This window comes from Gymnodraco acuticeps, unplaced genomic scaffold, assembly GCF_902827175.1.
Source record: "Gymnodraco acuticeps unplaced genomic scaffold, fGymAcu1.1, whole genome shotgun sequence".
NCBI lineage: Eukaryota > Metazoa > Chordata > Actinopteri > Perciformes > Bathydraconidae > Gymnodraco > Gymnodraco acuticeps.
In genome coordinates, this window is record NW_022991301.1 from 237,379 (window position 1) to 262,885 (window position 25,507).

At 43.1% G+C, this 25,507-nt stretch overlaps 1 protein-coding gene and 1 pseudogene across 1 annotated transcript; both read right to left on the reverse strand.

The window, feature by feature from the left end:
• Positions 1-4,772: 4,772 nt before the first annotated feature.
• LOC117562402 (sulfotransferase 2B1-like) lies at positions 4,773-12,807 on the reverse strand. Its single transcript, XM_034240235.1, has 3 exons — positions 12,607-12,807; positions 12,382-12,508; positions 4,773-5,480 (listed from the first exon to the last, which is right to left on the reverse strand). Exons 1-3 carry the CDS (start codon positions 12,805-12,807, stop codon positions 5,305-5,307), a joined length of 504 nt encoding a protein of 167 aa, XP_034096126.1. The 3' UTR covers positions 4,773-5,304.
• A 9,425-nt stretch (positions 12,808-22,232) lies between these two features.
• LOC117562405 lies at positions 22,233-25,271 on the reverse strand (annotated as a pseudogene).
• Between the last annotated feature and the right edge of the window lie 236 nt (positions 25,272-25,507).

A 25,507-nucleotide genomic window follows, 5' to 3' on the forward strand; every position in this document is an offset into this window, starting at 1 on the left:
CCACCCCGGCGGTGGCCAAAGGTACGGGAGATCTCCCGAGCACAACGGCGGGCCTCCTGAGCTTGTTGCAGCAGGGCACTGGCCTCCTGGCCAAACATGGCTGATGGCTCTACCGGCAGTTTCATAAGACAGGCTCGGTCCTCCTGCTGCAGTCTGGACTGAAATAATGAAAAGAAGTTCGTCTCTGCGAGTCACAAGACAGGAGCTGATTGGTGGTCCTGCTGTACATTCACAGAGGGCCCGCTATAGTAAAACAACGAGAGAGTAATGTCAAGTGACAGTACAATTGACCAATCATATCTTCCCTCGAAATGGGTGGGCTTTATTATCGCAGACTTTATGACAAGTTCCGCCCGCTGCGCTGCCAAGTTTATGCATGTGTTATAACAACGGGTCAAGCTAGGCGGAAGTAGCTAATTAGCATACGTTCATTCACGATGGCTCATGTCAGTGATAGTGATGACATCATTGCAAAACTACTAACCGAGTAATTTTCAAGGATGAGTTACACTGATAAATTGGAGTTATTTACCAAAGGGCGACCAACACCACGGCTTAACTTACTTAAAAAAAAAACGGTTCGAGAGGCATTTTAATATCGACAATTACGCCAGATACAACTGGATGACTGGATCAACCAGGGAACCAAAGCTTTACTGCTGGGATTGCTTGCTTTTTGAAGTTTATCCAAATCAGCACATCGCCATCGGAATGCTTCAGGTCACCTCAGAGCTACTATTCGCCTTAAAACATTTGGGGACACCAGGAGAGAGCTCCAGCTGGATAATAATAATAATTCCTTACATTTATTATAGCGCTTTATCAATGACTCAAAGCGCTTTACATATACACACATTACACATATATGATACATGCAATGGTCAGATACTGTGGACAATACCCACAGGAGCAAGTTCAGGTGAAGTGTCTTGCCCAAGGACACACCGGCTTTACAGACGCAGCAGCGGCGGGTTTCACCCCTTGATCTGATGATCATTGCACAGCGCACTGCGCCACACCGTCCATCTTCACGCCTCGAAGACATCGAGGCGCTTTTACAGGTACACATTGGTATTATACATGTACTGTGGACAATACCCACAGGAGCAAATCCGGGTGAAGTGTCTTGCCCAAGGACACAACGGCCTGACGCAGTGGCGGCAGGAGCGGGTTTCGAACTGGAGTTCCCCAGCACTCCCCCTTGATCTGATGATCGGATGCAAAGACCACTGCGCCACCCGTCCCATGAGCAACCTTGCCGGGATGTCATCGCTCATAATGAAAAGGTGAAGAGGAACCAAGGAATTTTGAAACGCCTCAAACTGTGTGGTGTACTTGTGCAAGCAGGAGTTGCCGTTCCGAGGTCACGATGAGAGTGTAACTTCATCAAACAAGGGGAATTACATAGAGTTGGTGGATTTAGTGGCAGAATATGACATCGACCTGCACACACACCTCGCCACATCAACACTCTTTACCGGTATGTCCTCGAGGATTCACAATGACCTGATCAGCGCTCTTGCTAGTGTAATAACGGATAGCATGAAAAAGGAACTGAGGAAGGCACCTTTTGTAGCGGTCATGTTGGATGAAAGAACAGACATTAGCAACGTGGCGCAGATGTCATGTGCTTCGATATGTCACTGAAGATGGGATAAAAGAGCGTTTTTTCAAGTACGAAGATGTGACAGAGGACAAACGAGCAGAGGCCATAGCTACACGGCTGCTGGAGTTCCTGAGGGAGAGTGGCTGTATTGAAAAAGTGGTCGCACAGTGCTACGATGGAGCAGCTGTTATGGCCTCTGGATTGAATGGGGTGCAAGCGAAAGTTAAGGAAACAATTTCACAGGCCCTTTTCATTCACTGCTATGCTCAAATCTTATATCTCGTTGTGGCAAAGGGAGCTTCCAAGATAAGAGAGTGTAAGGTCTTCTTCTCCCACCTCTCTGGCTTGGCCACCTTTTTCAGCCGCTCAGCAAAGCGCACCAAGCTACTGGATGATATTTGCCAGCATAGGCTTCCACGGGTAGCTCCTATTCGCTGGTGCTTTCATTCTCGCTTGGTCTTTTATCCACCACGAAAGTCGAGGAGACCCAGCAACGTTCCTCAGGCCCGTATCCCTCCCAATCGACCAATAATTGGCGTCCTCGGCCCTGTTTGCAGACCGACAGAAGTTTCCTGACCGTGTACACCGGGCCACCATCAACGATCCGGGGTGGAGGGGGGGGTTTGTAGGGGGGAACCAGAGTGCTCTCTTGAACTGGCTTGAGTTTGCTGACATGGAACGTAGGATGAACCTTCAAGTACCTGGGGAGTTTGAGGCGCACAGAGACAGGGTTAATGATTTTTGAGACTGGGAAAGGACCCACAAACCTCGGTGCCAACTTCTTGGAATGAACATAAAGAGGTAGGTCCTTGGTAGAGAGCCAGACTTTCTGTCCCGGCTTGTAGAGGGGGGCCGCACGTCTGTGACGATCCGCCGCTGACTTCATCCGGGTCGAGGTCCGGAGTAGCGCCTGCCGAGCACCGGCCCAGACCCGCTGACAGCGTCGAACCATAGCGTGCGCGGATGGCAACTTGACTTCTTCTTCATTGGCAGGGAAGAGAGGGGGCTGATATCCGTTTGCACACTGGAACGGGGAGAGACCAGTGGCAGCCGATAGAAGAGTGTGTGGGCATACTCTACCCAGGTCAGATGATCGCTCCAAGTGGATTGCTTCTGGGACACGAGACACCTGAGGCAGGTTTCGAGGTCCTGATTCAGGCGTTCTGTCTGACCGTTGGACTGCGGGTGATAACCGGAGGACAAGCTGACGGTGGCGCCGAGGAGCTGGCAAAACTCCTTCCAGAAGATGGAAGTGAACTGAGGACCTCTGTCTGAAACTATGTCGCTGGGAAAACCATGAATTCTGAACACATGAGTAAGCATGACCTCTGCCGTTTTCTTGGCAGAGGGAAGTTTGAGCAGAGGAATGAAATGTACCATCTTTGAGAACCGATCCACCACTGTAAGGACGGTAGTGTTACCTTTGGAAGGTGGGAATCCAGTCACAAAGTCCATAGAGATATGCGACCATGGTCGTTGAGGCACTGGGAGAGGCTGGAGCAGACCCACCTGGGCCTGGGAAGAAGTCTTATTCTGGGCGCACGCTGGACAGGCCGCCACATATTCAGAGACCTCTTTTCTCATGGCCGGCCACCAGAACCGCTGCTTTATGGCAAACATAATTCGCCGGACCCCCGGATGGCATGTGAGCTTGGACGTGTGAGCCCAGTGGATTACCTGAGAGCGTAAAGACACAGGGACAAACAAACGGTTGTCTGGACACTCACTAGGTGCCGGGCTCACAACATTAGCCTGCTTCACATCTGTTTCTATCTGCCAAGTTACCAACCCAACCACACAGTTTAGTGGAAGGATTGATTCAGGTTTCTTGGCATTAGAGACAGGCTCAAAGAGACGAGACAGTGCGTCTGGCTTACGGTTTTGCGTACCGGGTCTAAAGGATAACGTAAAGTTAAACCTACTAAAGAACAGAGACCACCGGGCCTGACGTGAATTGAGTCTCTTGGCTTTTCTGACATACTCTACGTTCTTGTGGTCTGTCCACACAACAAACGGTTGCTCCGCCCCTTCGAGCCAGTGTCTCCACTCCTCCAAAGCTGCTTTGACAGCTAGTAACTCCTTGTTCCCCACATCATAGTTATTTCCAGCTGAGGTCAACTTACGCGATAGATAAGCGCAGGGGTGCATCCGGTTATCCTTGGAGGACCTCTGGGACAACACAGCCCCTATGCCTTCGTTGGACGCGTCGACCTCAACCATAAACTGTCTCTGGGGATCCGGAACAGTGAGTACGGGAGCCGTGGTGAATCCTTTCTTGAGGCACTGGAAAGCAGACTCGGCCTGGGGGGTCCACTGAAAGGAAACTTTGGAAGAGGTGAGAGCATGTAGAGGAGCGGCTACAGAACTGAAGTTGCGTATAAACTTTCGGTAAAAGTTGGCAAACCCCAGGAACTGTTGGACTCTCTTGCGGCTATCTGGAGTAGGCCAGTCGGTCACCACACTGACCTTGGACGGATCCATCTGGAACTGATTGGCGGTGATAATGTAGCCCAGGAAAGAGACAGTGGTTGCATGGAAATCGCACTTCTAAGCTTTCACATACAACTGATTCTCCAGAAGCTTCTGGAGGACTTGGCGGACATGCCTGACATGAGACTGAATATCTGGAGAGAAAATCAGAATATTGTCCAAATACACGAAAACAGACACATTCAAAAATTCTCTCAAAATGTCATTGACCATAGTTTGAAAAACAGCAGGAGCATTGCATAGTCCAAAAGGCATAACCCTGTATTCGTAATGTCCGCTAGGTGTGTTGAACCCCGTTTTCCACTCGTCACCCTCTCTAATCCTGACGAGGTGGTAGGCATTTCTCAGATCGAGCTTGGTGAACACCTTAGCTGACTGAAGTAGTTCAAAAGCTGAAGACATCAGCGGGAGAGGGTGGCGGTTTTTCACCGTAATGTCATTTAATGGACTGTAGTCAATGCATGGTCTTAAAGACCCATCCTTCTTCCCCACAAAGAAGAATCCTGCGCCCGCAGGTGATGAAGAGGGACGGATTATCCCCGCTTTCAGAGAGGAGGAGATGTAGTCATCCATGGCCGCCCGCTCTGGTCCTGAGATAGAATATAAGCACCCCCTAGGGATGGGTGCGCCAGGTAACAGGTCGATGGCACAGTCAAACGGACGATGAGGAGGCAATGATAGTGCATTGGTTTTGTTAAAAACCTCTTTAATGTCATTGTAGCAAGAGGGGACCTTGGAAAGGTCAGGAAAGTCTGAGCTACTATCAGCCACTGCAACAGTACGTGGAGCTTTACATGAATGTTCACAATTCTCTCCCCATCCCTTAATTTGTCCTGAACACCAGTCTATATGTGGGTTGTGTGTTTTTAACCAGGGAAACCCCAAAATCAGCGGATGCTGTGCAGAATCGAACAGATGAAATTGCATCATTTCCACATGATTATTGTCAATAGTCACTTGCATGGGTTCTGTACAGTCAGTGACTCTACACATAAGTCTGCCGTCTAGGGCACTGGCATTAATGGGATGTTTGAGCGGAACAGTCTTAATATTAAGACGTTTTGCTAGACCCCAGTCTATGAGACTTTCATCAGCCCCAGAGTCAATTAAGGCCCCCATAGTGTGTGTCTGACTATTGGCAGTGATATCTACCTGGGTGAGTGTGCGAGGAGGATAATCAGATGACATTTTGCTCACCAACGCCCTCCTCATGGTTGGTGAGCATGCCCTTTTCCCGGACATATCGCCTGCTGGTGTCCCATATGACCACAGTAGAAGCAGCATCCCTCCTGCAGGCGGCGCCGTCGTTCCTCTGGAGAAATCCTCATTCTCCCGAGCTGCATAGGTTCCTCCGGTGCCTGTGGTGGCGCTGTCACTGCTGGGCCTGATGAAGAGGCGAACAAGGAATCCCATGAGGACTGCCTACCCAGAGAGCGCCCCTGGTGGCTGGGAGGTCTTGTTGCGACTCTGCGTCGTTCTCTCTCTCTTTCCCTGATGCGATTGTCAATTCGGAGAGACGTGGAAATGAGTGATTCGAGGTCTTGTGGTAACTCTAATGGAGCCAGGTGATCTTTAATTGTCTCTGATTGTCCATTGCGAAAGGCATCTATTAATGCTGGAGTGTTCCAGCCACTGTCTATGGCTAAGGTATGGAACTCTATGGCATAATCTACTACGGGCCTTGAGTGCTGTTTGAGCTGCATAAGAGCCTGAGTGGCGTCACCGGTAGGTGAGGTAATATCAAATATGCGGCTCATAGTGTCTTTGAACGCTATGAAGGATCTACAGATATTGGAATTTCTAGACCACTCCGCAGTGGCCCATGCGGCAGCTCTGCCGCATGGGCGATCATAAACGCTATCATAGCCTCATCAGATACAAAAGCTGCTGGATTAAGTTGGTAATGTAAATCACACTGGACTAAGAAGGCTCTGCAGTTTTGGTCAGTTCGTTCTGTTAGGAACCGTGACTCCCTGATATGAGGACTCAATTGCACAACCCAGAGACGAAAAGGTTTGAAGAAAAATAAACTTTAATGGATCAAAAAACAAAGAAAACACTCTTTACAGAGTGAGTGACATAACGGTCACAAAACAAAACGCTCTCATGGAGGATATCAAAAAAGGTACTTGGTCTCTCTATGGCTGCTTGGATCTGACTTCTTGGAATGACGAACAAGACGAACTGACAACAGACAAGGGGAGACAGGACAATATATACAAGAGGTAAGTGGGAACAGGTGGAAACAATCAGGGGCGGGGCAGACGCTGACGATGGCGGGAAACAAGAACCAAGGAAGTAAAGGCACCTGGAATGAGACAAGGAGTACAAAATAAAACAGGAAGTGAAACAAACAAAACAAACATGAACGTGACAAATACATAACAAACTAACATAATTGACGGGACACAACAGCACAGGCAGAGCCCTCTACTGGACTCTATGGCTACTGCCCTCTAAACAGTGTTTAAAATGCAGGGAATAGTGCATCAAAGGACGGACTTAAGACCTCCAGCATGTGTCCCTAACATGGGCACTTCCATAACCTTGCACACCGAGTGCCCGGGTACCCGCACTTAAGCGCTCCCTCACAGACTAAACCCAGATATTCACACCTCCCAGAACCTCATGCATCTGGTATCCTTAAAGGGGGGTGGATTTTGTGGTGCTTTACTTTCCGCCTCTCACCCCTTATTGGCACCACCACCACTTCTGGGCTGGAGGTTCACACACTTTAACTTTTTTTCTCCCTCTTCTGCCTTCTTGCCTCTGCCAACACTTGAGCACTCCTCACAGGGTTCAGCACCAAGGAGAGTGCCTCCCCAGTGCTGATGGAAAGTGGCACTTTAGCTGCCCCTGGGAATCCCTTACATTCCTCCAGAGTGTTGTGCCAATAAATGAAAAAATTAATTAATTAATAGAACCGGGCCAAGGGGGGGAAAGTTAAAAATAAGTGTCCGAAGATAGGCACTTGTGAGGTGGGTAGAGTCCCCTGTCAACTCCCCTTATATTCCTCCAGAGCGTTGTGCCAAAACTGAAGAAAAAAGAAAATAAATAAATCCGGGCCAAAAGGGTGAAAATGAAAAAAAGTATCCGAAAATAGTGACTCATAATGTGGGTAGTCCCCTGTCAACTCAACTTGCATTCCTCCAGAGGCACATTTGTCAGAGCAGTGTTAATTTCGTCAACGAAAACTATGACGAAAAATGTTCGTCAACGACCTTTTTTACATGACTAAGACGAGACGATGACGAGCTAAAAATAGATTCTCGATAACGCAAACTTTGATGAAATGTATTTTTAGTTTTCGTTAACGAGACGGGACTAAGGTGTTAATGGTGGACTATCGGACATTCAAAATGCAGGGTATTTCCCCCAATTGTCCGTCTTGTCTATCAAAATGCATCTTACGTTTCTAACTTGCAATATCATTATTTCCGCTCTCTTCAATCCAGAAGAGCGATCTCCCTGTGTCTCTTTGTGTGCGGGGGTGGGGCCTAACAGACACGCTGCAGTGGCACACAGAGATCTGCCGGGGACGGACCGTTCAGAAGTATAGAGACACTCTAAAAGGCTCTATGTGGACAAAGCTCGTTCGCCATTAGTGTTAGCGCGTTGACACGAGTAGAGTAGTCTGTCCAAACAGCCGCCAAAAGGCGTCATATTCAGTTGGGGAAATGTACAATTTTCGACTTCCTTAACTCGTAGCTCTGTTGCCCCAATTACGAGTAACGTTATCACATCAGGTGTGCAGAGGTGGGAGAAGTACTCAGATCTTGTAGTTACGTAAAAAAATACCATAGTGTAGGAAGAGTTCCTCAAGTAAAAGTATGATCATCATAATATAGTTAAAGTAGCGACAGTAAAAGTAGTGCAGATTTGTCCACTTCAGAATAATATATATGATATGTTTTATAATGATTGATCATTAAAGTGTTCTCAAAGCTGGTAAAGGTGCAGCTCGTTTGAATGACTTTGTATACTGCAGGGTAGCTTGTGAATTTACTCCAGGTGGAACTAAAGTCTGATTGAACACTTGATTATATTTCACATCATTCATCCACATCTGTAAAGTAACTAAAGGTATGAAATACATGTAGTGGAGTAGAAGTACACCATTTAACTATGAACTGTAGTGAAGTAGAAGTACACAGTAGCAAAACATTTAAATACTCCAGTAAAGTACCTCAACATTTTACTCAAGTACAGTACAATATTTTAACATAATTATATATATTTAATTTAGTTCACATTTAAATAAAGCAATTAATTCGGTTAACAATTTGTTAGTATTTCCTTTAAAAAAATTACAAAAAGTAAATACAAGAATTCCGTTAAAGAACTGGATCGATAAGCAGTATCGCTAAGACTAGTAGTACCGTAGAAAACCTTAAAGATACCCATCCCTAGATATTACACAAGTCAAGTGTTAAGAGAGTGAAATGTTGCTCTACGAATTTCAACACTTGATGCTGTCCCATTGATTCCAATGTCAGAAACCTGTATTTGACTGAATTGGTTTAAAGAGACAGCACATTTTGACTAAAAGTTGACTAAAATGTAATTTTTCATCGACTAAAAGTAGACTAAAACGTTTTGAGTTTTCGTCGACTAAAAGTAGACTAAAACGTTTTGAGAAAATGTAAAAATAGTGTCCAAAAATAGTGCCTCATGAGGCGGGAAGAGTCCCCTGTCAACTCCCCTTACATTCCTCCAGAGGCACATTGTCAGTCAACTTTTGTGAGAACCAGACTGGGGGGGTCTTGAGGCACAAAATAATGCCGACCCAAAGTGCATGGTGAGCGGACACTTCACCTCCGTGTTTGCAGACAGCCGTTTTTTTTGTGCACCCAAAAACCGGGTTTCCGATTTCGTGCAGACTGTAGTCCAAAATGTATGGATGAATATTTTTGACGGAGAAGGGGAAATGAAGCCTTGGACACTTTCCCCCTTCTCCGTTGCAACTTACAACGGAGAAGGGGAAAAAAGGACCCAAAGACCCAAAGGGTTGAGCTTTTTCGGGCCCCATCTCCGTTGGCACTTAGTCATTTTTTCGACCATTTTTTTAACTTCATTTTTTATTATTTTAAGATATAATTAACCGTTTTCTTCACTTTTTTCTTCTTTCCACGGGTGGGTGCGCTTGGCAGGCCGCTTATGAGCACCCAAACTCGGCCTGGAACCTCCAGGATTTGTGGGCTAAGCTCCATAAACTGACAAAATCACCCAGAAATGTCACTTTCCTAGTCCAATACAAATACATTTAAATAGTAAAAGGTACAATTGTGCTCCGAATTACCCGGAGATGGATGTATATAGCCCCATGATAGTGATTAACCTGTTAAGCACTGAGTCTGTTTTTCAGGTCTCAGGCTCGAAAATGACATTCCCAGATTCAGATTTAACATAGTAACATAGTAACACAGCTGACATCTCTCAGTGGATGTCTGCTCACCACCTCAAGCTCAACCTTGACAAGACTGAACTGCTTTTCCTTCCGGGAAAAGATTGTCCCACTCTTGACCTAACAATCAACATCGGCACCTCTGTTGTTTCCCCGACTCAGACTGCAAGGAATCTGGGTGTGACCCTAGATAACAAACTGTCCTTCACTGCAAACATCGCTGCTACAACCCGCTGCTGCAGATACACGCTTTACAACATCAGGAGGATACGTCCCCAGCTGACCCAGAAAGCCACGCAGGTTCTGGTCCAGGCTCTCGTCATCTCACGCCTAGACTACTGCAACTCCCTCCTGTCTGGTCTACCTGCATGTGCCATCCAACCTCTGCAGCTCACCCAGAATGCAGCGGCTCGTCTGGTCTTCAACCTTCCTAAATTCTCCCACACCACGCCGCTCCTCCGCTCCCTTCACTGGCTTCCGGTAACTGCTAGAATCCAATTCAAGACAATGGTACTTGCGTACCATGCTGCGAATGAATCTGGCCCTTCCTACATCCAGGACATGGTTAAACTGTACACCCCAGCACGTGCACTCCGCTCTGCATCAGCCAAACGACTCGCTGCGCCCTCGCTGCGAGGGGGACCCAAGTTCCCATCAGCAAAAACACGTGGGTTTGCTATCCTGGCTCCAAAATGGTGGAATGAGCTCCCCATTGACATCAGGACAGCAGATAGCTTACACATCTTCCGGCGCAGACTGAAAACTCATCTCTTTCGACTCCAATTCGAGCGATAGAACTATTAACAAAGCACTTATACTAATAAAGGACTGGCTTATCTAAAGCCAGTTGAGTAGCACTTGAAATGTTTTTGCTCTATGAAACCTGATGTACTTATATGATTCTGTTTTCTTCAATTTTGTATTTTGTTGGTTGAACGCACTTATTGTAAGTCGCTTTGGATAAAAGCGTCAGCTAAATGCAATGTAATGTAATGTAATGTAAAAAAACTGTAAATTATAGTGTCCGTCCAAAATTATTTTTTACTTATAGTGAAAACTACCCTTGGATGATGGTAAGGTAGACTAAAAGCTTTAGGAATCCAAAGTAAAACATATAATAAGTACCCTGTATCGAGATTGATGCAAACCAGGTGACATTTGACCTTTTTAGAGAGGTTTAGCAAAAAAAATTCACCTCTAAGGTGATTTGGGTGGAAATGGGCGTTATTACCATTTCTCTGGAACCCATTTTTCGATTTTGGTGATTGACATCTCTTTTTGACCGTTAGAGCCAATAGAATCGAAGGGGAATTTCCACATACACACACATGTTACCATTGAGAAATGAGAGCTATGTGCACACAGCTTTGCATGAGAGCGAACCTATCTCTCGCTCTGACATCTGGAAACGGAAAAGCAGTTTTATTGCTTATGGATTATCATAAATCATTTCATAGGGACACAGACACATTGGATTAACCTATGGATTAACCTTCAGCAGCGTTTTTACCGTTTTACTGCCATTGAAGACCACTTTTGACCAGACAACGACCAAGGTAAGCCATGTTGCCGTTTTTAGCTACCTAGCGCCACATGTTTTGATGTCTGTTCTTGTAATATCTTAGCGAGTTCTTATCATGGAGTGATAATGTAGGTACCGATCGATTCTGTGTCTTCTCACGATGCTAATCAATGGGTTGGACGTGCAGCTACAATAAGTAATAAGGGTATTAGGAGTGCGTTTCTGTGCAGTAATAACAATTATTTTCATGGAAAAAAGTGTTAAAACGCCTGATTAAAGCATATACAGGACCCCAGTGAGCTCCAGTGTATGTGCATTGTTTCAGGGAACCATATTAATGATAACATAAATGCATTTAAATGCAAAAATAATGATTTAAAATTATTTTAGGGGAAAAAGTGTGTAGAGAACCTCACTTTACAAGGCAGAAATAGTGATTAAAATGCGGGGAAAGTGTCTTAAATATGGACATAGAGTACCCAGAGAACCAGGCTGCAGCACCTGGAGGAACAGGCGGAGAGGGGAGTGCTTTAGTATGGGTAAGAAAGTGAGGTATTGAAGCCTCAAATTGATGGACTTTATTTAGTATTGAAAAAGGTTAATGTATTGTACAATGTTGTACAATGCAGGGACCATTTCAATGCAAAATCATTAGTAACTAACCCTAACCCTAACCCTAACCCTAACATCATATGTGTAATTCGTGGCACAATTCAAACAATAATAATAATAATTCTTATTACAGACACATGCATTTCCTAACATTCGGTCTATATGCTGTAAAATGTATTATCTCTTCGATTTACACACGGCATCTATTGCACGTCTGTCCGTCCTGGGAGAGGGATCCCTCCTCTGTTGCTCTCCCTGAGGTTTCTCCCATTTTCCCCCCTTAAACTGTGGGTTTTCTCTGGAAGTTTTTCCTTGTACGATGTGAGGGTCTAAGGATAGAGGGTGTCGTTTTTCTCATACTGATATTCTGAACAATCTGTGCTGTTGTATTTGCAGTCCCTACTGTAGGCTATTTTTATTATATGTACAGCACTTTGGCTCGACCAAAAATCGTTTAGAAATGTGTTATATAAATAAAACTTGATTTGATTTGATTTGATTTAAAAAGACAGGTGCTTATAATGATCATTTTCAGAAAATGTATAAGAACAAGAATGTGTTTTTTGAACATTAAAGTTTGTAATGATGGGCTACTAAAATCCCAAAACACAATTGAGAATGTGCATGATAAGTCCCCTTTAAATCATGTTACCAGGTAAAAGGTTTTTTAAGAGTTTTCGGCCCACTTACTGATATGTATCTTGTTATGAACACACTCTAAACATTAGCTGTAACAATCAGAAACACCTTTTCCATCAAGGAAGTTGTGGAGGAACTGGGTCTGTGGGCCTGGGTCCACCAGGAAGGAAGCCGCCTCATGATGATGAAAAGACGATGTGAACACATCTTTGGGGTTCCTCGTCACATAGATGACCTGCAGTGATGACATGACGTCAGACCCTTTCCTTCACACATACTGTCTGTGATGCGTTTATCACATTGAATCTGATCCACTTTAGTTGATAGGTTTACCTTTGGCTTTACTTCAAAGAAAGATGGTGGCATCATGTTGTACTGGAAGTGTGTAGTCAACAGTCGTGGAGAGGGCCTCTGTTCAAGTTCGAGGGAGGCGGTCTGCTGCAATTCAAGCCAGGGAACACGTTTCCAGTTAACAATATTGTCAACAGGTTCTGGATCTCCTCCACTCATGATCAGAGAGACAATCTCCTTCATCCAGTGTGTACCTAAACAAAAAGAAAAAAAGATTTTCTCCAGTGACCACGTCGTTAGTCTGCTGCTCTAATTATGTCAATTAGAGTTATGACATCATCGTGTTCTGTGACACAGGTGTTTATATTTGAGCTAACAACGTGTCCAGAGATCAAAGGTTTCCATGGTGATCAGTGAGAGGAGAGCATTTTCATTGTCCTGAATGAGAGATAAACCTGTTACATGTGAACGTTTTGTTGAAGAACCGTAACAGATATCGGTGAAATATCAAAGTGTGAAGCATGTCAAGGAAGTTGAGCATCTGAAGTGTGCTTTTTGTGTACTTTCGGGTTAATAATGTGGCCTTTTTGGCAGATTAACTAAAAGTGTACGGCTGCTGTGGTGGGGAAAGATGAGGCTGAACTTATAATGGGTTTTGATGGAGACATGTTGAACGTTTTTGTCACTTCATGCCCTCAAGAGGCATTTTGTTAAATTGTTTTGCTTAATTTTTTGTTATCTTTCAAGCTACGAGATGTTTTCCTACGTTTGTCATGAAAAATTATGTCTTAGGAATGTAGGGTTTAGGAATGATGGCAGGTATAAAAGAAAATATGAGGGCAAAATTAAATCTGTCCTCCACTCTAGCTGTGACATCACGCACTCTAAAATCTAAAGAAGGCCTCTTTACCAAGGTCTGAACAATGTTTAATATCTCTAAAAGTACAAATCAGATTTAAAAGTTGTGTTACACGAATAATGTCAGGAAGATGTGTAACATCTTAAAGTTGGAATGAGGTTTCTGAGTGAAAGTATGAAGGAGCAGCAGTTGAAGAAGGAGCAGTTAGCAGTTGAAGTTGCATGAAGATTGTTGAAGTCTGAAGAGTTTCTCCATTGACTTCCATGTTAAAATGGAATGAATTATGGGATGTATCTCTGGAATTATGAAAGTTATGAATGATAAAAGTAATTGCCATTGATTCCAGACCGAGCTGAACGTTTTGATGTTTGAACGGAGTTTCTGCGATGTTCAATGTGGGAGGAGAAGTGGTGCAAAATAACCCGGCGGAATAATAAATAATTTTGTGCGTAGCATAACAGATAGTTGGAATGCTGTGTCAGCATTCCCACTAAATAACTTGTTTTATACCATTTCAAATCAGAATCAGAGGAACTAACTTGCTGATACTTGTATCATTGGCATACAGTAGTAGGATCATTGTCCTCAACCGGACCTCAGACCATGGACAGAGAGAGCATGGTACTGCTGTAGGACCCCAGATGTCTTTGAACACTGCCTAAGGACAACCCAACGGACCCATCTGAAAAATGAGCTAGCTATAGCTAAAAAGCCCATCTTTTACAGTAACAGAAAACCCAGTACATATATCTACACTGCAATTATTGACAGTGGCGGTTCTAGACCAATTTGACTGGGGGGGCCGGCTGGGGCCAGTTATTTTCTGAAGGGGGCCCAATAAATGCAGGACGAAAAAGACAAAGACAGTATGAAGTAATTGTGCATAACAACAATGCAATACAGCTATTGGTATTTGTTTCAGTACACATATTTATTTCAGATACTTATAGTTACAGTTTTTACGCTCTAATGGGTCCGACGAGAATGACAAATAGCGTTAGTTCCGCCTATTCTTTTTTTAGGGGTGCCACAGGGGGGTCCAAAGTCTCCTGCCCCCCCCCCCCCCCCAGAACCGCCCCTGGTGGGCAATGAAGTATATTTTGAAAGACATGGGGTCTAGTGTTTAACAAAAGTGTTAAAAAAAACAACAATGACGGCAGGCAGGGTTTAGGCATTATATTTAAACTATACATAGACATGTTTTTATATATCTGAGACCTGTAATATCTGCCTAAAAACAGTACAATAGGAGACCTTTAAGTGTTGTTTATCACACACATATCACACATATAAACAGCTGTTTCCTTCCCTACCTGCATGCACATGTTACTCTGTTTTTACCTCTGTGTGTCTGTTGGTATTTGACCCTGAGTGCAATGCTAATCTTCTACATATCATATTCTATTTACATATATGTAGACTTCTTGCACTATTTGTATTTTATGATATATGTTGCATTGTTGGAGGAGCTCAGGTCAGAAGAATTTCATTGCCATTTCTACACTGTAGCTGCTGAGCATATGATGATAAAACCTTTGAATCTGGAATCCAGTGTGTGTGTGTTCACATATTCTGGTCCTTATTTCTGATTCTCCCGTGTTTCCTCAGACTGTGTCAGCGTTTGCTCTGATCTGTAACCCGGCTCAGAGTCCCTGGGGTCAGAAGGCTTTCTCTGGATACCTGGGGTCGGACAGAGACCCCTGGCAGGTGAGAGGAAACACACCTGAGTGTCATCAGATCTCATCATCACACTAAAAACATATATATTTTTGTTGTGGTTGTATAAAAGTACAAGAACGTACAACATATATGAAAACAAAGATGGGTTAAAGCAGAATGTTTGGTTGGATGAAAATATTTTATGTGAAGTTTGGAAATAATGATACTGATCTTATTTGGTAATTACATTACCCACAATGCATTAGCTCCACCACAGATTCAAGTGTGTTATGCTAGTGGCTGTTAATGTATCCTGCAGAAGAGCCTGTGAAGTCACGTATTTCTGCAGATATTTAACTTGTTTAGACTCGTACTTTAGATGATGTGTAGAAGTACTTCAGGTGTTTAGCTTGTCTAAAGAATGTGCAAAATAGATGAAAACAAAGATGGATTAAAGCAGATTCTTTGGTTAGATACACATAGTTTATGTTAATTTTAGAAATAATTATCATGATCACATTTAGTAATCTATTTTAAAGAGCATTTAAAAGCAAGCTGGAGGTTTATAGTGTAGAAAACGCACCTATTTTTCTGTTTCTTTAATATCTATTCTAGCTATTTAAATATTTATTGGAGCCTCCAGATTTTTATGACGTTTGTATATTGACTCGTTTGTTACGATGATTTGTCTTTTTAATGCAAACTGAATCTACCGAACGATACAGTAAATAACCGTCAACTATTTTAGTATTTCAATAAATGTTGATGTTTGTGTGTAACTGTGTGTGCATGTGACTGTGTGTGTGTGTCTCTGTCTGTGTGTTCCTGTGTGTGTGTGTGTTGTGTGTGTGTGTGTGTGTGTGTGTGTGTGTGTGTGTGTGTGTGTGTGTGTGTGTGTGTGTGTGTCTCTGTCTGTGTGTGTATGTGTGTTCCTGTGTGTGTGTGTGTGTGTGTATGTGTGTCTCTCTCTGTCTGTGTGTGACTGTGTATGTGTGTGTGTGTGTCTCTCTGTCTTTGTGTGTGTGTGTGTGTGTGTGTGTGTGTGTGTGTGTGTGTATGTGTGTTCCCGTGTGTGTTTGTGTGTGTGTGTGTGTGTCTCTCTCTCTCTGTCTCTGTGTGTGTGTGTGTGTGTGTGTGTGTGTGTGTGTGTGTGTGTGTGTGTGTGTGTGTGTGTGTGTGTGTGTGTGTGTGTGTGTGTGTGGTGTGTGTGTGTGTGTGTGAGTGTGTGTGTGTGTGTGTGTGTGTGTTACAGGAGTACGATGCCACAGTATTGGTTGCTTCGTACCCCGGCCCTCCATTGGACGTCCTGATCGATCAGGGGCGGGAATATCAGTTCCTGTCGGCCAATCAGCTGCTGCCAGACAACCTGATCGCCGTCTGCTCCGAGAAGAAGATCCCCGTCGTCTTCAGACTGCAGCCGGTACGTCTAACGCCTCTTTAAAGTGTCTCAGAAACACGTCTTTATAACCGTCATCCTCCGTATCACTCTCTACTCTCACTATCTGTGACATATCCAAGACTGTGATAAAAAAAAGAAGCCACTCCCCAGATATGTATTATATGGAAAACAGTGATCTGATGTTTTCAAAATGGCATTTAAAGGGTTAAAATCCTGACAATGATTACATACTTGGTATTTTTTATTAGGACTGAAGTTGCTTTACAAATTGAACGCAAAAAAGTGGTGAGTCAAAGTTTTTGGAATGACTAATTAGGGAGTCGATTTGATCTTATTTTCTCAGAGTGAATCCTCCGCTTTTTTTTATCGTTTTAATGCCATTGAACACGACTTTTGATCAGAAACCAACAGCTAAGGTGAGACGATCTCGTGTTGTGATGTCTGTGTTTGTTTCCCCTGTCGCGAATTCTGATCGCTCAGTGATGATACCAATACCTATTAGGGCTGTGCATCTTCACTGGTCTCACGATTCGATTCGATTACGATTATCCTGTCAACGATTCGATTCAATTCGATATCCCGATGCATCCCGATGCATCACGATTCATACCAATGCGTTGCATCCTCAATTTTCTATATTACTGCACATGGCTTATTTTTCATCAATGCATACATGCAGTAAATACATATGAACTCTCTTTTTATTATTTAGAAAGTGCTTCAGAAATCAATAACATAAATGTCTTGACATTCATTTATAAACCAAAATAAATGAATTGTATAGGTCTAGCCTCCCTATATCTGTGTGTGTTCCATCCTCAAAAACAAAAAACGAATGCTTCTGCAGTCTAGCTGCAGCTTCTAGCAACGGTCTTCTGTTAAAAAAAGGACACTGAATGTCCTGAATGTGGCATCACACACAGGACTTGAGTCTGAACACAGCAGACAACAGGAGTATTTACAACAGCATATAACAACTAAAATACTGCATGTGGGTGCACACTTAAATTCTCTGTCTTACTGTTGCATAAATCCCATGAATGTATGAGATTAAGTTAGCTTCATTATATCTCAGTGATTAAGTGAATAATAAAGTTTCTATCGGGTCACTATCAGCCTGTCACTCATTATTTTCAGGGAGGGGGCGGGGCTTGGAGGAACGGAGAGGAGATGGTGATCGCGGAAGCTTTTTTCCTCCTGCCTTCACAAACTTTACACACGTATATATCGTCTGAAAATTGCTAGAGGACATTCATACTCTGCAATCCAAGACTTAATTAAATCCACCAAAAACCTGACATGATTGTAACGCGATTATTTTTGAAAACATAAATCTCTGAGCCGCAGCGACACGGAGTGATTCAGAGCGGGTCCTTCTGCTGTTGGTTCTGGACTGGTGGTGTTGTGTTGGTGGATAAAGCAGACTGCTCCGTGTTTGGTGATGCTGTGCCGCTGTCACGTCTGTTCCCTGATCTCTGCGTCACCAACCGATTTGATATTAAAGTGAGAGAAAAAAAAAACGTTATAGTAAAGCCGCGGCCGGAAAATCAGGAAGCAACGTTACTACGCTATAACCGATTATCTTCCGTCACTGCATCGAGACCGAATTGTCCACGTCCGCATCGCAATGCATCGTAGAAACGATTATTTTCAACACCCCTAATACCTATATAATCTGTGGAATCTCAGCTTTAATCGGATATCTTGTTTGTGCAGTTATGATAAGTAATAAGGGTATTTTTACCTTGAGTTCTGTGCTAAGTGCATTTTTTCGCTCAGGGCTAATTTAGACGCTTCTTGTGAGACTTGTGCTTTGTTTCGGTAAAAATGGTTCATATCTTCAGTTAGCTGAGTTTCTAACCGTTAAGTGAGTACGACACATTAATAGGTTTTTAAATATTAAGAAGCCATGAGACACAGTTTCGTGAAAAAACTACCCGCCAGACCCGGATTAGGGTCCTCTCGGGCTTAACAGGTTAAGAAACAAACAGCTCTCAGCTCTCCAGAGGGTTTACTTTATTCTGTCAGCAGCTCATTCCTTAAAGCAGGAGCTTCACATTGATTATAATTACAGGAAGTATGAAGAGTTTATTTCACGCTTGTTATAACAATAAGTTATTGGGCTTTTTTCTTATCAAGTTAGATTTGTTAGGAAATGTTTTCAGCTTTAATTGACTGCATTTATTTTAAAGGTGGGCTTATTAACACATGAATACTACTGTGTAATATATGTGTACATATATATTTAAGAAATACAATATAAGACAAGCAGAAGTTTCATGTGTGGGCCGTATTTCATTATACTTTCAGAATTTGCTGAGGGACGATTCCGAGGGCCGCATTTGGCCCCCGGGCCGCAGTTTGGACACCCCTGGTCTAGAAACAAAAAACATCCCATAAGAACAGACTACCTTTCCCGCTCTTCTGTAAAACCCCATATGTCTGTTAGAGAGTTGTTTATTTTATTTATTAAACTGTATAAAAGCTCTCTTCAGTTTGAGTGGTTGCACTCGGCTGTGGAGACATTGCTCTTCATGTTGTATGCCTCTTTTGCAAAAGATTAAAAAGACTCAGAAAGACATCTCTTTGATTAGTTAATTTCAAGAATTCCCAGCACATTTTGGCGTAACGAACAGGATGCACGTTTGACCAGGATCCTGTCTTGGACAACCGCCGGTTAAAACTGTGCACAGTAGAGTCTGGGACTTTTTTCCTCAACCTACTCATCACACATCCTCTGTTGTGATTGATTATATACTGCATTGTCTGGTTTTTATGCTGTTGTTTTGTTTTTGTGTATTCTCATCTTGTACAGCGACCTTGAAAGGCTTGAAAGGCAACATACAAATAAAATGCATTCTTATTATTATTATTATTATTATTATTTGCAACACAGCATTTTCAGCGCATCACCCTCCATGCAGAACGTAATGTTTATCCTTGAAGCCTGTCTCCACCAGTTGTGGCACTACCCCAACTTGAATGGATGTGCGAGGGCTTGGGCTGTGCAATTAATCGTATTTTAATCTTGATTACGATTTTGGCTTGCGACGATTACGAAAACAACGTAATAAAACGATTATCTTTGCTGCATTCCCTTTCGCAATGAGGCCGCTTTCTGTACTGTTGGACGGGGCGGGACGGGCGAGATGTGTAGGAAGGACAGTGGCAGGTCTGGGAAGCAACACTTGGTTCCGAGCAATGGCGGCCGGCCCATAGGGGCGCTAGGGGCACCGCCCCACCTCTTCCCACATTCTAGATTGCCATAAAACAAATATTTGTATTTGATTAATTTTACACTTTTTTTTATGAACAAGGTACATTTGATATAGTTGTGTCAGTCAAATGTATAATCTACGATAAAATATCGATAAAAATGCTTTTACGATGTCTAAAGTTACGATAAGTCACGTGTTTCCTGCTTGGGAAACTAAATAATAAAAATAAACTGCCCAGTATGAACACTTTTATAGCCCTTATCAGATTCATAAGGTCCTTAACCTGTTAAGCCTGATTGGCGGCGGGGGCAAATATGGACCCAGCTGTTTTTTTTTTACCTAGAGCTGTACGAGCTAAAGTATACTCTTCAGTGTATTCATTGTGAGTGGAGGAGAGCCTCGGCTAGAGCGGCCAAAGAGGCCGCCCTCAAAAAGGCACAGATGGAGGTGGCCAACAAGCCATGGTTGAGGAGCTCGTTGCCTGAATGGCTAGGACTTTTTTCGGGTAGCCCCGAGTGCCAGCCTCCAGCCTGGGACCCTTTCTTGGGGTCCACATGGATGATGCTATGCAACTAGCCATGTTTAGGAGAGTAAACACAGCTGTCCAATGAGGGCTACAGGATAGGGATCATCAAGGTTGACAAAAACAGGCACTCAAATAATACACTGTATCAAGTGCAGTGTGCCTTTGAGCTAGCCCTGGGTTGTAATATGACATATGTTTTGAGTTTGTGTATAAGTTTGCTTACATTTGGTAGAGCTCTGGGGGGTATACTACGAAGCAGGATTTTCGCTTAGCCGGCTAAATTCAGGGAAAACTCGGGGTTTTCGGTCCTACGAAGCTGGTTCTCTTTTTAGCAGGCTAGATCTCCATGGCAACTTATGCTTAGCGGCTAACCTGGTCGGGACCAGGTTAGGTTGCAGGCTAAGAGCTCAACTCAGTGAAAGCACTGCCTGCTGACCAATCAGAGCTCAGTGTGCGGAGTTTAAAGCGATCAAGTCATATTACAGGAGAAAGGAAATACAGAAAAGCTGCCGTCGCAGGAAAGACGGCCGGCAAAAATCACCGACTGTGTGAACGTGAACATTAATAGAATATCACCTCCATCTTCAGAGCAATCTGACTATTATAACATTAGCGTTAAGAAAGCTTACTTAAGTATCTGCCACAACATAAGTAACCGGATCAGAGTAACATTAAGTACAATCCACGGCATATCACTTCATAATGTATATTTTCTTATCTGAGTCAGCTGAGCCGTATCTGGCCGTGCAACACTCACAGTGTCACATACTGTATGCAGAAGTATTATTTTAAGCAACACATTAAGTTGACGAAACACTCGAGACAAATGTAATTAAAGTCAGATCTACTCGTGTCTTAGACGGGGCAGTGATATCATAAACCTGTTAATGTACGCATTCAAACACTTGTTCTGTTACCAGCTGTATTCACCTTTGCAGGTGCAGCTATGTGGCTTTGATCCTGGATCAAGTGTTTAAGTCATGGATGTTTAAAGTTTAACTTCTTCATATGTCTAATATTATAGTTGACTTTTCATTCAGGAAGTATGACGCTGCACTGTCAGTATGCTTCTCCATGTTTGTGATTGGTCGAATGCTCCAAATACCACCCCTTTCATGTGAAGGCGCACCTAACTAGATAGGACACGGCTGGCTTGAGCGATCCACTTGATAACCCGCGTCGTAGTACAGTTTAGCGAGAGCGCGTATGTTTTGGATTAGGCCAACCGACTAACTCAAACATATCCAGGTTAGGTCGAACCAGCTTCGTAGTACAGGCCCCTGGAGTAATCTGAGCTTTATGCATACACACACACACACACACACACACACACACACACACACACACACACACACACACACACACACACACACACACACACACACACACACACACACACACACACACACACACACACACACACACACACACACACACACACACACACTCTTCAGGTCATTTCTGATCACTTTGTCACCACATGTTGACCTCTTGACCTTAGAGTGTAAAAGTTAATGCTCTTTTGAACTCATCGTGAAGATTGCTCATCTTACGATTGTTTATCGTAGTAAGACAACACAGATTGGATTGCGGGAAGAAGAACTTGTATTTTCAGTTGCTCTTATTATTGCTATGTAGGCTTTTGCTTTTGTTGTATACTTTATTATGGTGGGTAAATATGATCTGTGATTCTTCTTTGTAATCGTTAGTATCTGTCTCTGAGGGGGCGGCTGTTAAAGCTGCAGCTTCCTGATCTCTTCTGTCACAGTTCTTCATTTTTCATCATCTGTATTTGATGCAGTCTTTTATGTGCGCAAACAAACTGATTCAAGTTTACAAACACAACACAACACCAACAAAGAGTCAACAGCAACACAAAGCTGTTTGGCATTGGCAGAGAAGATCTGGCACATTATTCGTGGCGTGACCCACACACTCAGCTCTGCTTCTCATCCCACAAACGCTTGTTCCTCACAAATGTGGCTCCATTGAAAGAGAAATAAACAGGCTTTCCAACGGTATGAAATGTAATGCCAAGAAGCATTGTGACAAACAAGTAGTCGTCTACCAAACACACATTTCCTGACTTGTTGTGCTTTGTTTAGTAACTCTTCGCCCAACCCAGGTAACATTAGTGTGATTTGATCCGACACAACAACAATTGAAGGTGTTTAGAGGTTTCTTTCACGTTCAGTCCGTATATGATTGGGTTGAAGACGGAGTGATAGGAAACTATTTGCAAAGTCAATATCAAACGTGTCATTTTGGGAATATTGAAATCCTAGATGAATTATAACAAGATCTAAATCAGATAAACAGGGAAAGCTGATTAAAACCAACAGGTGGGGTCAACAGGTCTGTGCAGCTTTTCTCCTGTACTCTCTACCATTCTGATATGATAGTATAAGTCTCCTGGTGTATGTAAAAAGTATGAAGATAAGAGGCAGAAGGGACACATTTACCAACATGAGCACTCCATATACAGAGAGAGCGCTCGAGCTCACACGCTGAAGATTGTACATTGAATTGTTACAAAAATCCCCCTAATAGTAAAACTGCAGAGTTTGCTATTAGAATAAAGAATGCATCCCAATGCAGTCTCACAAGTCGGCAGAAGCCAAGACAAAACCAGACAGACATCGACAGTTCTTTTCCTCACGATGGTTGAATAATGCAGAGGTTTACAGAGAGACACGTATCTGTCGCAGGCCATGGCTGCCAGCAGTGAACACTCTGAAAAGGTCAAAGTCATATTCATCACATTTTGAAACAGACGGGCTCGATAACATATGATCTGTTTCTCTGATAAGAAGTCAATCAGAAGCCTGGGGTAAATATTGGTGCTATAAAGAACAGAGTCAATCAACAAAGCTGCAATGAACATGTACGTGTGGTGCAGTGGGTTGAGCGTTGGTGTTCGTATCAGGGGGTCACAGGTTCAAACCCCGCAGCAGTCAGCTGAGACCCTTCACCCCAAAGTGCTCCTGTGGGGATTGCCCTCAGTATTGAGTATGTGAGTCGCTTTGGATAAAAGCGTCTAACAAGTGACATGTGATGTAATGTACATAGGCTCATGGAGGCTTTTGTGAATAACAGGGTTCATACACTTCTCCATGACTTCTCAATGACCTTTACCTAATTTTCCATGACCAAAAAGAATTACCACTGAAAATGGGTTTATTTGAACATGGAACAGGAAAATAAGGTCTGATATGAAACATGTAGTGCCGATCTAAAACAAATCAAATAGTAGGCTTACTAGCTTCTACTCGCTAAAGCAACTGCAGTCAGGGAGGCAAAGTCATCAGGTATGAAAAAGGTGACAAGGACCCGACCCCTGACCCCACGGAATATCGGTTTAGGAATAACAGAGGAGTTTAGCAGTCAGAGCGACTAAAGCAGCAGGTCATAATAACAGAAACGCCAAAGAGTCACATCTAATAGAAATATATAAAAGCTTTTATTTTAATTGTGTAGCAGTCAGTTTATCATTCTGGCAGCACTGTTGAGTTAATGTATTTTCATGCCTCTGTGCAAGGCTTGGTCTTTCTATCTGTATAGCCAGTGGTGTAAAGTAACTAAGTTCATAAACTCAAGTACTATACTTGGGTACAATTTTGAGATACTTGTACTTTAAGTATTTCAATGTTTTGCTACTTTGTTCTTCTTCTCCTCTACAGTTCAGAGGTACATGGTGTACTTCTACTCCACTACATGTATTTAATCCCTTTAGTTACTTCACAGATCTGGATGAATGATGTGAAATATAATCAAGTGTTAAATCAGACTCTAGTTCCACCTGGAGTAAATCCACCAGCTACCCTGCAGTATACAAAGTCATTCAAACTAGCTGCACCTTCACCAGCTTTGAGAACACTTTCATGATCAATCATTATAAAACATATCATATATATTATTCTGAAATGGACCAATCTACACAATGACTACTTTTACTTTAGATGAGAATACTTTTCTACTTTCACTTGAGGAACATTTTGAATGCTTTTATTGTAACAGAGTATTCCTACACTCTGGTACTTCTACTTTTACTCAAGAACAAGATCTGAGTACTTCTACTTTTACTCAAGAACATGATCTGAGCACTTCTACTTTGACTCAAGTACAAAATCTGAGCACTTCTACTTTTACTCAAGTACAAGATCTGAGTACTTCTACTTTTACTCAAGTACAAGACCTGAGTACTTCTACTTTTACTCAAGTACAAGATCTGAGTACTTCTACTTTTACTCAAGTACAAGATCTGAGTACTTCTACTTTTACTCAAGTACAAGATCTGAGTACTTCTACTAAAGTACAAGATCTGAGTACTTCTACTCTAGTAAATATCTATACTTATACCACCTCTGTTTATAGCCTATGAAAAAAACTATTAGAAAACGAAGGCTAAAGCTAACGTTAGCAGATAGTGACAATGTATGCTAGCTAGCTAGCTCAACGATTCCTTAAATAATATTGCGACAGAAAAACGTTCCAGTTCACATCACGCTCTGCCGCTCTGCTCTGAACACCTGAACGGCCCGTTCTAACAGCTGTTCACCAGCGGCTCAGTCCGTGCCACAGTGACTCCGCACAGTTTAACGAACGCACCGTAGATATGTAGCTGACCCTCATCCCGGAGCAGCAGAGTTCAGCCGACAGGCAGGAAGACTCGAGCACACAGCTCGCGCTTCATATATTAAAAAATAACACCATGCGCGTCATGATGGCACCTAACAGCTCGCGACCGCAGATTATTTCGGTGATTAGATAAAATGTAAATTATATTTGACGCAACTTTAGTTACATGTCCATGACTTTTCCAAAACTTTGGGAAAAATATTGTTTTCCATAACTTTTCCAGGGCCTGGAATTTGCATTTTGAATTTACATGACTTTTCCAGGTTTTCAATGACCGTACGAACCCTGGAACAACAATGATGCACACAGTAGTGGAATTACTGCAGATGATCAGAACATAAACATGATCACAAAATACAGATATCTATATCTCTGCACTTCCACATGCCCATCAAAAGTGATGTCACATTGAATTGAGCACCCATCAGTAATGCAGGCAGATCATATGTTCACTCTCATGAACAATACCTGAACAGTCTCTCTTGCAGTAACATGCAAGCTGTGATGCAGAGTGCTAATGCTTCACACAAAGAGTGACAGACAGTGTCTGAGTCTGTGGGAGGTTTTTTATCTGACTGCTAACTCCTCTATGGATCTCATTAAACTCCATCAACACGTGAAGAGCTTCAGCAAACTGAATTGTA

Excerpts from the sequence above, each read along its gene's own strand:
- LOC117562402 (XM_034240235.1), bottom strand. The coding sequence starts at position 12,807 with ATGAAGGAGATTGTCTCTCTGATCATGAGTGGAGGAGATCCAGAACCT. Across the intron at positions 12,509-12,606 it reads TCTTTGAAGTAAAGCCAAAG|GTCATCTATGTGACGAGGAA; the intron begins GTAAACCTATCA and ends TCATCACTGCAG. Across the intron at positions 5,481-12,381 it reads CAACTTCCTTGATGGAAAAG|GCCCAGCAGTGACAGCGCCA; the intron begins GTGTTTCTGATT and ends CCTCTTCATCAG.